We start from the raw sequence: 15167 nt of genomic DNA on the forward strand, positions 1-15167 counted from the left end.
GGTCAGTCCACAACAGGACAAAACAACAGGAGCTGGTCAGTCCACAACAGGTGAAAACAACAGGAGCTGGTCAGTCCAAACACAGGAGCTGGTCAGTCCACAAAACAGGAGCTGGTCAGTCCACGACAGGAGAAAACAACAGGAGCTGGTCAGTCCACAACAGGACAAAACAACAGGAGCTGGTCAGTCCACAACAGGGAAAACAAAGGAGCTGGTCACAGGACAGGAGAAAACAACAGGAGCTGGTCAGTCCACAACAGGAGAAAACAACAGGAGCTGGTCAGTCCACAACAGGAGAAAACAACAGGAGCTGGTCAGTCCACAACAGGTGAAAACAACAGGAGCTGGTCAGTCCATAACAGGTGAAAACAACAGGAGCTGGTCAGTCCACAACAGGAGAAAACAACAGGAGCTGGTCAGTCCATAACAGGAGAAAACAACAGGAGCTGGTCAGTCCATAACAGGTGAAAACAACAGGAGCTGGTCAGTCCATAACAGGTGAAAACAACAGGAGCTGGTCAGTCCACAACAGGAGCTGGTCAGTCCACAACAGGAGCTGGTCAGACCACAACAGGAGCTGGTCAGTCCATAACAGGACAAAACAACAGGAGCTGGTCAGTCCATAACAGGACAAAACAACAGGAGCTGGTCAGTCCATAACAGGACAAAACAACAGGAGCTGGTCAGTCCATAACAGGACAAAACAACAGGAGCTGGTCAGTCCATAACAGGACAAAACAACAGGAGCTGGTCAGTCCACAACAGGACAAAACAACAGGAGCTGGTCAGTCCACAACAGGACAAAACAACAGGAGCTGGTCAGTCCATAACAGGAGAAAACAACAGGAGCTGGTCAGTCCACAACAGGACAAAACAACAGGAGCTGGTCAGTCCACAGGTGAAAACAGGACAAAACAACAGGAGCTGGTCAGTCCATAACAGGACAAAACAACAGGAGCTGGTCAGTCCACAACAGGACAAAACAACAGGAGCTGGTCAGTCCATAACAGGACAAAACAGTGAAAACAACAGGAGCTGGTCAGTCCACGACAGGACAAAACAACAGGAGCTGGTCAGTCCACAACAGGTGAAAACAACAGGAGCTGGTCAGTCCACGACAGGTGAAAACAACAGGAGCTGGTCAGTCCACAACAGGAGAAAACAACAGGAGCTGGTCAGTCCACGACAGGACAAAACAACAGGAGCTGGTCAGTCCACGACAGGACAAAACAACAGGAGCTGGTCAGTCCACAACAGGTGAAAACAACAGGAGCTGGTCAGTCCACAACAGGTGAAAACAACAGGAGCTGGTCAGTCCACAACAGGAGAAAACAACAGGAGCTGGTCAGTCCACAACAGGTGAAAACAACAGGAGCTGGTCAGTCCACAACAGGAGAAAACAACAGGAGCTGGTCAGTCCACAACAGGTGAAAACAACAGGAGCTGGTCAGTCCACAACAGGAGAAAACAACAGGAGCTGGTCAGTCCACAACAGGAGAAAACAACAGGAGCTGGTCAGTCCACAACAGGTGAAAACAACAGGAGCTGGTCAGTCCACGACAGGACAAAACAACAGGAGCTGGTCAGTCCACAACAGGACAGTCCATAACAGGAGAAAACAACAGGAGCTGGTCAGTCCACAACAGGTGAAAACAACAGGAGCTGGTCAGTCCACAACAGGACAAAACAACAGGAGCTGGTCAGTCCACAACAGGTGAAAACAACAGGAGCTGGTCAGTCAACAGGTGAAAACAACAGGAGCTGGTCAGTCCATAACAGGTGAAAACAACAGGAGCTGGTCAGTCCACAACAGGAGAAAACAACAGGAGCTGGTCAGTCCATAACAGGTGAAAACAACAGGAGCTGGTCAGTCCACAACAGGTGAAAACAACAGGAGCTGGTCAGTCCACAACAGGTGAAAACAACAGGAGCTGGTCAGTCCATAACAGGTGAAAACAACAGGAGCTGGTCAGTCCACAACAGGAGAAAACAACAGGAGCTGGTCAGTCCACAACAGGTGAAAACAACAGGAGCTGGTCAGTCCATAACAGGTGAAAACAACAGGAGCTGGTCAGTCCACAACAGGTGAAAACAACAGGAGCTGGTCAGTCCACGACAGGTGAAAACAACAGGAGCTGGTCAGTCCATAACAGGACAAAACAACAGGAGCTGGTCAGTCCACAACAGGACAAAACAACAGGAGCTGGTCAGTCCACAACAGGAGAAAACAACAGGAGCTGGTCAGTCCACAACAGGACAAAACAACAGGAGCTGGTCAGTCCACAACAGGACAAAACAACAGGAGCTGGTCAGTCCACAACAGGTGAAAACAACAGGAGCTGGTCAGTCCACAACAGGACAAAACAACAGGAGCTGGTCAGTCCACAACAGGAGAAAACAACAGGAGCTGGTCAGTCCACAACAGGACAAAACAACAGGAGCTGGTCAGTCCACAACAGGACAAAACAACAGGAGCTGGTCAGTCCACGACAGGACAAAACAACAGGAGCTGGTCAGTCCACAACAGGACAAAACAACAGGAGCTGGTCAGTCCACAACAGGACAAAACAACAGGAGCTGGTCAGTCCACAACAGGACAAAACAACAGGAGCTGGTCAGTCCACAACAGGACAAAACAACAGGAGCTGGTCAGTCCACAACAGGTGAAAACAAAACAACAGGAGCTGGTCAGTCCACAACAGGACAAAACAACAGGAGCTGGTCAGTCAGGAGAAAACAACAGGAGCTGGTCAGTCCATAACAGGAGAAAACAACAAACAACAGAAAACAACAGGAGCTGGTCAGTCCACAACAGGACAAAACAACAGGAGCTGGTCAGTCCACAACAGGAGAAAACAACAGGAGCTGGTCAGTCCACAACAGGAGAAAACAACAGGAGCTGGTCAGTCCACAACAGGACAAAACAACAGGAGCTGGTCAGTCCACAACAGGACAAAACAACAGGAGCTGGTCAGTCCACGACAGGAGAAAACAACAGGAGCTGGTCAGTCCACAACAGGAGAAAACAACAGGAGCTGGTCAGTCCATAACAGGAGAAAACAACAGGAGCTGGTCAGTCCATAACAGGAGAAAACAACAGGAGCTGGTCAGTCCACGACAGGAGAAAACAACAGGAGCTGGTCAGTCCACAACAGGAGAAAACAACAGGAGCTGGTCAGTCCACAACAGGAGAAAACAACAGGAGCTGGTCAGTCCACAACAGGAGAAAACAACAGGAGCTGGTCAGTCCACAACAGGACAAAACAACAGGAGCTGGTCAGTCCACAACAGGAGAAAACAACAGGAGCTGGTCAGTCCACAACAGGAGAAAACAACAGGAGCTGGTCAGTCCACAACAGGAGAAAACAACAGGAGCTGGTCAGTCCAGAGCGTTCTATATCTGTCACTGAGTGTCTGTTGTGTGGCGCATATGAGGTGAGGAAGTTACACTTGTGTGTAATTCACTGCTAAATGTTTGCTATCAGATATCTTACAACGGCTTTCTGCCGTGTTTGAGGAGTAAGTCAGAGCTCTGTATGGGTTGTCTGTACAGCTGCCATTTTGTCCCTGTACTTCCGACTAGCGTTTTCTCTCCCCTCTGCTCCGTGTTCACATGCTGCTCTTCCCTCTGGAAAAACATGCATCACTACTTTTTTATTTTCACTTGCTCTCATTGACTTTCACTTATAAATGTCCACACTCACCGAAAATGAGCCATGCTTGTATAGCTTCATGAGCTGGATTTGCCTGTCTACAATTAGTTTATGTTCGTTTTCGCTTGTTAGCATTTAGCTAACATCTTCTATATGGTTTCGCTCTTACTTGGGCAATTTCTTTTTAGTATTCTGGGAAAGCAATGTTTTTTGGTTTTTAGCGGCCACTTGTGTGCTATTCCGGTTATACCAGAAATCCCTGCATGAACATCTACGCTGGTGGGAGGAGCTATAGAAGGACAGGCTCATTGTCATGGCTGGAATGGAATAAAAATGGAACGGTATCAAATGTATGGAGCCCGTCCTTCTATAACTCCCCCCACCAGCCTCCACTGGCCCAAGCCTATGTAATGGTGTGGAGTCCTTGCTCTCACATATCCAACTGTGTTAGATCAGTGACATCCAGGAAAGAAGGATGGATTTATAGCAGTATTGGAACTGGGCCACTGTACTCTATGCAAGAAGGATCCTATCTTGTTTGATAGGTGCTAGACAAGAGCTGATGTTGACCCTAACTCAAGTTGAAGCTGTCCCTGGAACAGTCTGACGGAGGCTAATCTAAGGAAACTCAGTGAGTCAGGTCTGTGCCTCATTACATTGCTTTCACAGAAGACTGTCAGTGTCCATTTTAAGCTAGGTGTTTCAATTTGCCTCTCAGTAGGAGAGCGGCTGCAACAGTTATCTCTGTCTCTGTCCCTTTTTATTGGTTAACTCTTTGTTTTGCTCTCCCTTTCCACCATCTCAGATCTCCCTCTCTTCCTATCACTCCCCTCTCTCTCCTCTCTCCCCCCTCTACTCTCTCTCTCTCAGCACTCAGCTCTCACCTCTCTCCTCCTCTCCCTCAGCTCTCTCTCTCTCAGCTCTCTCTGCCCATCACCCTTTCACTCTCTCTCTCTCCAGTCTGTTGTAAGTCCACCTGTCTCTGTCAATCCTGTGAGACTCCCTGATGTGTTCATTCCAGACATGCTGTCACTCATTACCCTGCTCATCTGTCAGATTAACATCTCCCTCACTTTCACACTCTCCCTCCATCCCCTCCTCCTCTAGCCCTCCCTCAGCTCTTTCTCTTTCTCTTTCTCTTTCTCTTTCTCTGTTTCTCTGTCTCTGTCTCTGTCTCTGTCTCTGTCTCTGTCTCTGTCTCTGTCTCTGTCTCTGTCTCTGTCTCTGTCTCTGTCTCTCTCTCTGTCTCTCTCTCTGTCTCTCTCTCTGTCTCTCTCTCTGTCTCTCTCTCTGTCTCTCTCTCTTTCTCTCTCTTTCTCTCTCTCTCTCTCTCTTCTCTCTCTCTCTTCTCTCTCTCTCTCTCTCTGTCTTTCTCTCTCTCTCTCCTCTTTCTCTGTCTTTCTCTCTCTCTCTCCTCTTTCTCTGTCTTTCTCTCTCTCTCTCCTCTTTCTCTGTCTTTCTCTCTCTCTCTCTATCTCTCTCTCTCTCTCTCTCCTCTCCTCTCTCTCTGTCTTTCTCTCTCTCCTCTCTCTCTGTCTTTCTCTCTCTCCTCTCTCTCTGTCTTTCTCTCTCTCCTCTGTCTCTCTCTCTCCTCTCTCCTCTGTCTTTCTCTCCCTCTCTGCTTGACTATTACTATTCCCACTGCTCTCTTTCTGCCTCAGCTGAATGGCAGTGTTACAAGACCCCATGGGGTTAGTGAGGGACAGGACTGGTTCACTTTCCAAAAAAAGTCTCTTCTCCACTCCTATCCTACACACACACACACACACACACACACACACACACACACACACACACACACACACACACACACACACACCGTCTGAGCCCAGTGTGCACCAGAGAGGCCAGTGACGGGCTGTCACATGTACTCCTTCTCTCCTCCCCCTCCTGTGAGTCTCCCTCCCCCCATCCTGCTAACTCTCAGGAAGCCTCATATAGTTGATTATCTTGACAGCCAGGGCTCCCTAACGATGTTAACCAGCCTTCTTCTGTCATCCTGGACCACTGGTAATGAGTCACACACACACAAGGCATACACACATGCACGCACGTATACACTTGTGGACTGTTGACACACACGTACTTATAGACATACACACAGACGCATACACATTGGTCACACCCACTCACAGTTAGTTACAGCATATGCATACTCACACACACACACCAACGTATACCTACACCACACAGTGAGGAACACAGAGGCATGCAGAGGTATTCTATTAAGCTAATGGGGGCGGATCATGCACAGCATTAGCACATCTTTTGGCTAATGTTGCACTGATTTGCATCTACACATACTTGACCTATGCCCTCCCTTCCTTTCCTCCTGTCCGTCCTGCCCGGTGATACACACACAGTCTATGATGGCTCTCTGGAGTGCTGTCATCCAGCCATTAGCCCACTCTAATAAAAACCACTCATTAACCACCATGACGATTTATTCAATATAAACACGCCATAACCACAATGCTAATGAAAACTGAGACGGGAGGAGGGAGAGACGGGAGGATGGAGAGAGGGGGACGGACGGACGGATGGAGAGAGGGGGACGGACGGAGAGAGGAGGAGGGAGGACGGGGAGGAGGGAGACGGGAGGGGAGGGGGACGGACGGACGGAGGAGGAGCAGGGAGAGAGAGGGGGGGACGGACGGACGGAGAGGGGGACGGACGGACGGACGGAGAGGGGGACGGACGGACGGAGAGAGGGGGACGGAGAGAGAGAGGGGGACGGACGGAGAGAGAGAGGGGGACGGACGGAGAGAGAGACGGACGGACGGAGAGAGAGAGGGGGACGGACGGACGGAGAGAGAGGGGGACGGACGGACAGAGAGAGGGGGACGGACGGACAGAGAGAGGGGGACGGACGGACAGAGAGAGAGAGAAAGCCAGGAACTTTAAGAGAGGAGAGCATGGATGTAGTTTGGTGTTGGGTGCATAGTCTGCATTCCTTAAGTTTTCCCCTAAAATGCTGTTATGTTGGGCAGTGGGGACTGGGCAGTGGGGGCTGGGCAGTGGGGGCTGGGCAGTGGGGACTGGGCAGTGGGACTGGGAGAGGGGACTGGGCAGTGGGACTGGGCAGTGGGGGCTGGGCAGTGGGGGCTGGGCAGTGGGGGCTTTAGTGGGGGCTGGGAGTGGGACTGGGCATGGGACTGGGCAGTTTGGGGGCTGGGCAGTGGGGGCTGGGCAGTGGGGGCTGGGCAGTCTGGGCATGGGACTGGGCAGTGGGACTTGGGGGCTGGGCAGTGGGGGCTGGGCAGTGGGACTGGGCAGTGGGGGCTGGGCAGTGGGGGCTGGGCAGTGGGACTGGGCAGTGGGACTGGGCAGTGGGGACTGGGCAGTGGGGGCTGGGCAGTGGGGGCTGGGCAGTGGGGGCTGGGCAGTGGGGGCTGGGCAGTGGGGGCTGGGCAGTGGGGGCTGGGCAGTGGGGACTGGGCAGTGGGGGCTGGGCAGTGGGGGCTGGGCAGTGGGGACTGGGGGGGCTGGGCAGTGGGGACTGGGCAGTGGGGGCTGGGCAGTGGGGGCTGGGCAGTGGGGCTGGGCAGTGGGGGCTGGGCAGTGGGCACTTGGGGTGGCTGGTAGCCTTGTGTTGGGCCAGTAACTGAAAGGTTGCTGGTTTGAAACACCGAGCCGACTAGGTGAAGAATCTGTGTCCTAGAGCAAGACACTGAACCCTAAATGCTCCTGTAAGTCTGTCTGGATAAGAGTCTGTTAAATGACGACAATGTAAAACATTTAGAACGTTCTACATACAGCAGCAGTGTTAACACAGAGGATACACTGTAGTTATACTGGTGTTGTTGGCATTATTTGTCTGTCTAGTAACCGGTCTGACAACCTGTCTAGTAACCGGTCTGACAACCTGTCTGACAACCTGTCTCATAGCCGGTCTGACAACCTGTCTAGTAACCGGTCTGACAACCTGTCTGACAACCTGTCTAGTAACCGGTCTGACAACCTGTCTGACAACCTGTCTAGTAACCGGTCTGACAACCTGTCTGACAACCTGTCTAGTAACCGGTCTGACAACCTGTCTAGTAACCGGTCTGACAACCTGTCTGACAACCTGTCTAGTAACCGGTCTGACAACCTGTCTGACAACCGGTCTGACAACCTGTCTAGTAACCGGTCTGACAACCTGTCTAGTAACCGGTCTGACAACCTGTCTAGTAACCGGTCTGACAACCTGTCTGACAACCTGTCTCGTAGCCGGTCTGACAACCTGTCTGACAACCTGTCTAGTAACCGGTCTGACAACCTGTCTAGTAACCGGTCTGACAACCTGTCTGACAACCTGTCTAGTAACCGGTCTGACAACCTGTCTGACAACCTGTCTGGTAACCGGTCTGACAACCTGTCTGACAACCTGTCTAGTAACCGGTCTGACAACCTGTCTGACAACCTGTCTCGTAGCCGGTCTGACAACCTGTCTAGTAACCGGTCTGACAACCTGTCTAGTAACCTGTCTAGTAACCGGTCTGACAACCTGTCTGTAACCGGTCTGACAACCTGTCTAGTAACCGGTCTGACAACCTGTCTAGTAACCGGTCTGACAACCTGTCTAGTAACCGGTCTGACAACCTGTCTGACAACCTGTCTAGTAACCGGTCTGACAACCTGTCTGACAACCTGTCTAGTAACCGGTCTGACAACCTGTCTAGTAACCTGTCTGACAACCTGTCTAGTCTGACAACCTGTCTGACAACCTGTCTAGTAACCGGTCTGACAACCTGTCTAGTAACCGGTCTGACAACCTGTCTGACAACCTGTCTAGTAACCGGTCTGACAACCTGTCTGACAACCTGTCTAGTAACCGGTCTGACAACCTGTCTGACAACCTGTCTAGTAACCGGTCTGACAACCTGTCTGACAACCTGTCTCGTAGCCGGTCTGACAACCTGTCTAGTAACCGGTCTGACAACCTGTCTAGTAACCTGTCTAGTAACCGGTCTGACAACCTGTCTGACAACCGGTCTGACAACCTGTCTAGTAACCGGTCTGACAACCTGTCTAGTAACCGGTCTGACAACCTGTCTAGTAACCGGTCTGACAACCTGTCTGACAACCTGTCTCGTAGCCGGTCTGACAACCTGTCTGACAACCTGTCTAGTAACCGGTCTGACAACCTGTCTGACAATTATATCTGACAACCTGTTGACAACCTGTTTAATGACAACATGTCTAGTAACCGGTCTGACAACCTTCTGACAACCTGTCTAGTAACCGGTCTGACAACCTGTCTACAACCTGTCTAGTGGTCCCCATCTGACAAAGTAACTGACAACCTGTCTGACAACCTGTCTGTAACCGGCTGACAGGTGACAACCTATTCAGATATACAACCTGTCTGAGTGACAAGTGTAACCTGATAGTAACCAGGTGACAACCTGGACAACCTGTCTAGTGTCTGACAACCTGTCTAGTCTCTGACATGTCCAAGGTGTCTAGTAACCGGTCTGACAATTGACAGGTGTAGCCGGTCTGACAACCTGTCTAGTAACCGGTCTGACAACCTGTCTAGGTGTCTAGTAACCGGTCTGACAACCTGTCTGACAACCTGTCTAGTAACCGGTCTGACAACCTGTCTAGTAACCGGTCTGACAACCTGTCTAGTAACCGGTCTGACAACCGGTCTGACAACCTGTCTGACAACCTGTCTCGTAGCCGGTCTGACAACCTGTCTGACAACCTGTCTAGTAACCGGTCTGACAACCCGTCTAGTAACCGGTCTGACAACCCGTCTAGTAACCGGTCTGACAACCTGTCTAGTAACCGGTCTGACAACCTGTCTATTAACCGGTCTGACAACCTGTCTAGTAACCAGTCTGACAACCTGTCTAGTAACCTGTCTGACAACCTGTCTAGTAACCGGTCTGACAACCGGTCTGACAACCTGTCTAGTAACCGGTCTGACAACCTGTCTAGTAACCGGTCTGACAACCTGTCTAGTAACCTGTCTGACAACCTGTCTAGTAACCTGTCTGACAACCTGTCTAGTAACCTGTCTGACAACCTGTCTAGTAACCGGTCTGACAACCTGTCTAGTAACCTGTCTGACAACCTGTCTAGTAACCTGTCTGACAACCTGTCTAGTAACCTGTCTGACAACCTGTCTAGTAACCTGTCTGACAACCTGTCTAGTAACCTGTCTGACAACCTGTCTAGTAACCTGTCTGACAACCTGTCTAGTAACCTGTCTGACAACCTGTCTAGTAACCGGTCTGACAACCTGTCTAGTAACCGGTCTGACAACCTGTCTAGTAACCGGTCTGACAACCTGTCTAGTAACCGGTCTGACAACCTGTGAGGTGTAATGTATGGACAGACACCCGTGCTTCAGATTTACAGTTCAAATAAACAGCTTTCTCTAAATACTCAAGTCTTAGGTACCAATTAAACTAGCCAATTATATCCACATGTTGTTTATGACTGTGTAGATTTAGATGAATAATTGATGACATTTTAAACAGTTTTCCATTGCGTGTCCTAATAAACATGTCCCTGTGGTCCCCATCAAAATACTGTCTTCTGAAGTGTTGCCAGGTGTATTCAGATATACAGTGAGTACTAGTGGATAATACACCAGGTACCTGGAGCTGTGCTCAGGTCTCCCCTACATTCCAAGGTGTCTAGATCTATTCAGGTGTGTCTCCTGTGGTCCCCCTCGTGCAGGTGTCAGCGGTGGAGTCTCTGGAGGGCCCCCTGCTGCAGGTGGAGGGTCTGGGGGACCTGCGTCTGGAGCTCCACAGTAAGAAGCTCAACATCCACGTGGTCCTCATCGACGAGCTGCACCGGCACCTCTACATCAAGTCTACCAGCCGCCTGGGGACCAAGAACAAGGACAAGAACCAGGGACGCCACGGGGGGTGAGTGGCCTGGAGAAGGGGAGGGGGAGGGAGAGGGGGTGGCCTGGAGAGGGGGAGGGAGTGGCCTGGAGAGGGGGGGAGGAGTGGCCGGGAGAAGGGGAGGGAGGGAGTGGCCTGGAGAAGGGGAAGGAAGGGGGGGGGAGTGGCCTGGAGAAGGGAAGGGAGAGTGGCCTGGAGAAGGGAAGGGAGAGTGGCCTGGAGAAGGGAAGGGAGAGTGGCCTGGAGAAGGGAAGGGAGAGTGGCCTGGAGAAGGGAGGGAGAGTGGCCTGGAGAAGGGAAGGGAGAGTGGCCTGGAGAAGGGAAGGGAGAGTGGCCTGGAGAAGGGAAGGGAGAGTGGCCTGAAGAGGGGGGGGGGGGACTGGGAGTGGGGCAGAGGTGTGAGTTGTTTGGAACACGCTGTGAGGTTTGGTCAGGGAGAGTGGGGGTCAATCCCACTTCAAGTGCAGTCAACAGAGGGAATGTAATGTTTATAATTTGCAGTATTCTAGTAGGGCAAGGACTCAAACACCAGATCTCAGTAGAGATTGGAAGTAGTTGTTTTCACTTCAGAATAAGAGCTTGGGGAGTCTGAAGTGTTTGGGTGTTCACTCTGCGTTGGAAGTAGTTGTTTTCACTTCAGAATAAGAGCTTGGGGAGTCTGAAGTGTTTGGGTGTTCACTCTGCGTTGGAAGTAGTTGTTTTCACTTCAGAATAAGAGCTTGGGGAGTCTGAAGTGTTTGGGTGTTCACTCTGCGTTGGAAGTAGTTGTTTTCACTTCAGAATAAGAGCTTGGGGAGTCTGAAGTGTTTGGGTGTTCACTCTGCGTTGGAAGTAGTTGTTTTCACTTCAGAATAAGAGCTTGGGGAGTCTGAAGTGTTTGGGTGTTCACTCTGCGTTGGAAGTAAATGTATAATTGGGGGGAAACTAGTTGAAATCATGAAATGAAATACCATGAAATACCATGAGACATGACATGTTCAACCTCTACTCCTCTAATCCCACACAGTACAGTTCCACACTACATGTGTTGTCCCTCAGTGTTTACATTAGCTAGTGTAAACTTCTAGTGACAAGACAACGCCCCTGTCTCACCACTTAGTGCAAACACATCTGATTCATTCATGGGAGACCAAAGATGACGCTCTGTAGAATGATAATGTGGGTTTTGGTTAGTCGACGACCGCGTCACAACCTACATTCACATCGGGAGGATTATCATACCAACACCAATGGGTGTGTCCCAAATGGCACCCTATTCCCTACTTAGTGCACTACTTTAAAAGTAATAAACTGTGTAGTGCACTATGCAGGGAATAAGGTGCCATTTGGGACACATGTTAGAATGCTGTGTGGGGCGACGGCTGCCACCTGCATGATAATTCCTAAACCAAGATGCAGCATCACAACACATTAGACTGATGCAGGTCACCCACCTCTCCAGCAATGAAGCCTGTTGTTTTGATGTTTGTTTAATTCAGTGTGTGTGTGTGTGTGTGAGTGTGAGTGTGAGTTGTGTGGTGTGTGTGTACAGCAGTGTGGTGCGTGCGTGCTGTCTGGGCTGTGACGTACTGTAGAGTGATGTATTAGTTGGGTTCTTAGAGTGACAGGTTAAAGCTCCTGTATAATGGAGGTTTGGTAAGAACAACCCACCTCCACTCAACACTCACTAAGCAGGGCAACACTCAACACTGGAGGTACAGGGCTACACTCAACACTGTGGAGGAACAGGTCAGGGCTCCACTCAGCACTGTGGAGGAGCAGGTCAGGGCTCCACTCAGCACTGTGGAGGAACAGGGCTCCACTCAGCACTGTGGAGGAACAGGTCAGGGCTCCACTCAGCACTGTGGAGGAACAGGTCAGGGCTCCACTCAGCACTGTGGAGGAACAGGGCTCCACTCAGCACTGTGGAGGAACAGGTCAGGGCTCCACTCAACACTGTGGAGGAACGGGTCAGGGCTCCACTCAGCACTGTGGAGGAACGGGTCAGGGCTCCAATCAACACTGTGGAGGAACAGGTCAGGGCTCCACTCAGCACTGTGGAGGAACGGGTCAGGGCTCCACTCAGCACTGTGGAGGAACGGGTCAGGGCTCCAATCAACACTGTGGAGGAACAGGTCAGGGCTCCACTCAGCACTGTGGAGGAACGGGTCAGGGCTCCACTCAGCACTGTGGAGGAACGGGTCAGGGCTCCAATCAACACTGTGGAGGTACAGGTCAGGGCTCCACTCAGCACTGTGGAGGAACAGGTCAGGGCTCCACTCAACACTGTGTGGAGGAACAGGGCTCCACTCAACACTGTGTGGAGGAACAGGGCTCCACTCAGCACTGTGGAGGAACAGGTCAGGGCTCCACTCAGCACTGTGGAGGAACAGGTCAGGGCTCCACTCAACACTGTGGAGGAACAGGTCAGGGCTCCACTCAGCACTGTGTGGAGGAACAGGTCAGGGCTCCACTCAGCACTGTGTGGAGGAACAGGTCAGGGCTCCACTCAGCACTGTGGAGGAACAGGTCAGGGCTCCACTCAGCACTGTGGAGGAACAGGTCAGGGCTCCACTCAGCACTGTGGAGGAACAGGTCAGGGCTCCACTCAGCACTGTGGAGGAACAGGTCCTCCACTCAGCACTGTGTGGAGGAACAGGTCAGAGCTCCACTCAGCACTGTGGAGGAACAGGTCAGGGCTCCACTCAGCACTGTGGAGGAACAGGTCAGGGCTCCACTCAACACTGTGGAGGTACAGGTCTCCACTCAGCACTGTGGAGGTACAGGTCAGGGCTCCACTCAACACTGTGTTGAGGTACAGGTCAGGGCTCCACTCAACACTGTGGAGGTACAGGTCAGGGCTCCACTCAACACTGTGTTGAGGTACAGGTCAGGGCTCCACTCAACACTGTGGAGGTACAGGTCAGGGCTCCACTCAACACTGTGGAGGTACAGGTCAGGGCTCCACTCAACACTGTTTTGAGGTACAGGTCAGGGCTCCACTCAATACTGTGGAGGTACAGGTCAGGGCTCCACTCAACACTGTGGAGGTACAGGTCAGGGCTCCACTCAACACTGTGGAGGTACAGGTCAGGGCTCCACTCAACACTGTGGAGGTACAGGTCAGGGCTCCACTCAACACTGTTTTGAGGTACAGGTCAGGGCTCCACTCAATACTGTGGAGGTACAGGTCAGGGCTCCACTCAACACTGTGGAGGTACAGATCAGGGCTCCACTCAACACTGTTTTGAGGTACAGGTCAGGGCTCCACTCAACACTGTTTTGAGGTACAGGTCAGGGCTCCACTCAACACTGTTTTGAGGTACAGGTCAGGGCTCCACTCAACACTGTGGAGGTACAGGTCAGGGCTCCACTCAACACTGTGGAGGTACAGGTCAGGGCTCCACTCAACACTGTTTTGAGGTACAGGTCAGGGCTCCACTCAACACTGTGGAGGTACAGGTCAGGGCTCCACTCAACACTGTGGAGGAACAGGTCAGGGCTCCACTCAACACTGTTTTGAGGTAGGTACATGACTGACGCTGTTCATCCAGGTTGTTAACAGGTTCATTATAAAGCTCTGCTTGTCTCTCAGGTGAATGTTGTTGTTGTGGGTAGCAGGGTTGGGCTCAATTCAAATTGAAGCCAGACAATTCAGGAAGATTAATTTAACATTTTGAAATAAGTAGCTTCTACTTTTCAGTTTAGTGAGAAGTCATTGAAAATAAATGCAATTTGTTTTGATTTATTGAATTGTAATTTTGTGATGAGGGTGATGATGATGACTGATGATGCTCTTCTCAACTCTCTCCAGCTCTACAACCAAAGACACGTCCCCTCTGCCCCAGCTGGACGTCAGCAGCCTGTCCACCCCCGCAAGCTGATGGACTCCTCCCAGTTCAGCACCCCAGGGACCACCAGCAGTAAGTAGCCTTGGTAGTCCAACACACATCCATTAAGCATGTCTGCTTGGCTGAATACAGCAGTACTAAATGAGGGCCTGCACACTATACCAACCTAATATAGGAAGGTTTTGGTGCAGTTGATTGTGCTGACCTTACTTCATTACCACCAGTAGAATGGCTTTAGGAATACTACTGGACAAGAGAGGGAGAGGGGGGTCATGGAGGAGGGAGACGAGGAAGAGGCAGGGACAGAGAGAGGAAGAGGCAGAGAGAGGAAGGGACAGGGACAGAGAGAGGAAGAGGGGGGTCATGGAGGAGGAGGGAGACGAGGAAGGGACTGGGACAGAGAGAGGGGAAGGGACGGGGACAGAGAGGGGAAGGGACGGGGACATGATGACTCCTTGCTGTCCCCAGTCCACCTGACTTTGCTGCTGCTCCAGTTTCAACTGTTCTGCCTTGTTATTATTCGACCATGCTGGTCATTTATGAACATTTGAACATCTTGGCCATGTTCTGTTATAATCTCCACCCGGCACAGCCAGAAGAGGACTGGCCACCCCACATAGCCTGGTTCCTCTCTAGGTTTCTTCCTAGGTTTCGGCCTTTCTAGGGAGTTTTTCCTAGCCACCGTGCTTCTACACCTGCATTGCTTGCTGTTTGGGGTTTTAGGCTAGGTTTCTGTACAGCACTTTGAGATATCAGCTGATGTACGAAGGGCTATATAAATACATTTGATTGATTTGACAGAGAGAGGAAGGGACGGGGACAGAGAGAGGGAGGGA

The 15167-nt window shown here is 51.3% G+C and overlaps 1 protein-coding gene and 1 long non-coding RNA gene across 3 annotated transcripts in view; both read left to right on the forward strand.

The window, feature by feature from the left end:
- LOC118379892 (exocyst complex component 4-like) overlaps positions 1 to 15167 on the forward strand; it is a 117241-nt gene that overhangs the window by 14650 nt on the left and 87424 nt on the right. The window contains 3 exon segments of the mRNA XM_052517225.1: positions 10329 to 10522; positions 14295 to 14347; positions 14350 to 14403. Of these exon segments, the coding sequence (XP_052373185.1) occupies positions 10329 to 10522; positions 14295 to 14347; positions 14350 to 14403 (301 nt within the window).
- On the forward strand, positions 1037 to 4981 carry LOC127929269 (uncharacterized). 2 transcript variants are annotated; one of them, XR_008134198.1, is made up of 4 exons: positions 1037 to 1291; positions 1780 to 1915; positions 2018 to 2323; positions 3088 to 4981. It is a non-coding gene; the product is annotated as an uncharacterized LOC127929269 (long non-coding RNA). The 2 variants fall into 2 exon arrangements; XR_008134197.1 differs by having other exon boundaries at positions 1780 to 2119.

Source organism: Oncorhynchus keta, unplaced genomic scaffold (assembly GCF_023373465.1).
Source record: "Oncorhynchus keta strain PuntledgeMale-10-30-2019 unplaced genomic scaffold, Oket_V2 Un_scaffold_630_pilon_pilon, whole genome shotgun sequence".
NCBI classification, from domain to species: domain Eukaryota; kingdom Metazoa; phylum Chordata; class Actinopteri; order Salmoniformes; family Salmonidae; genus Oncorhynchus; species Oncorhynchus keta.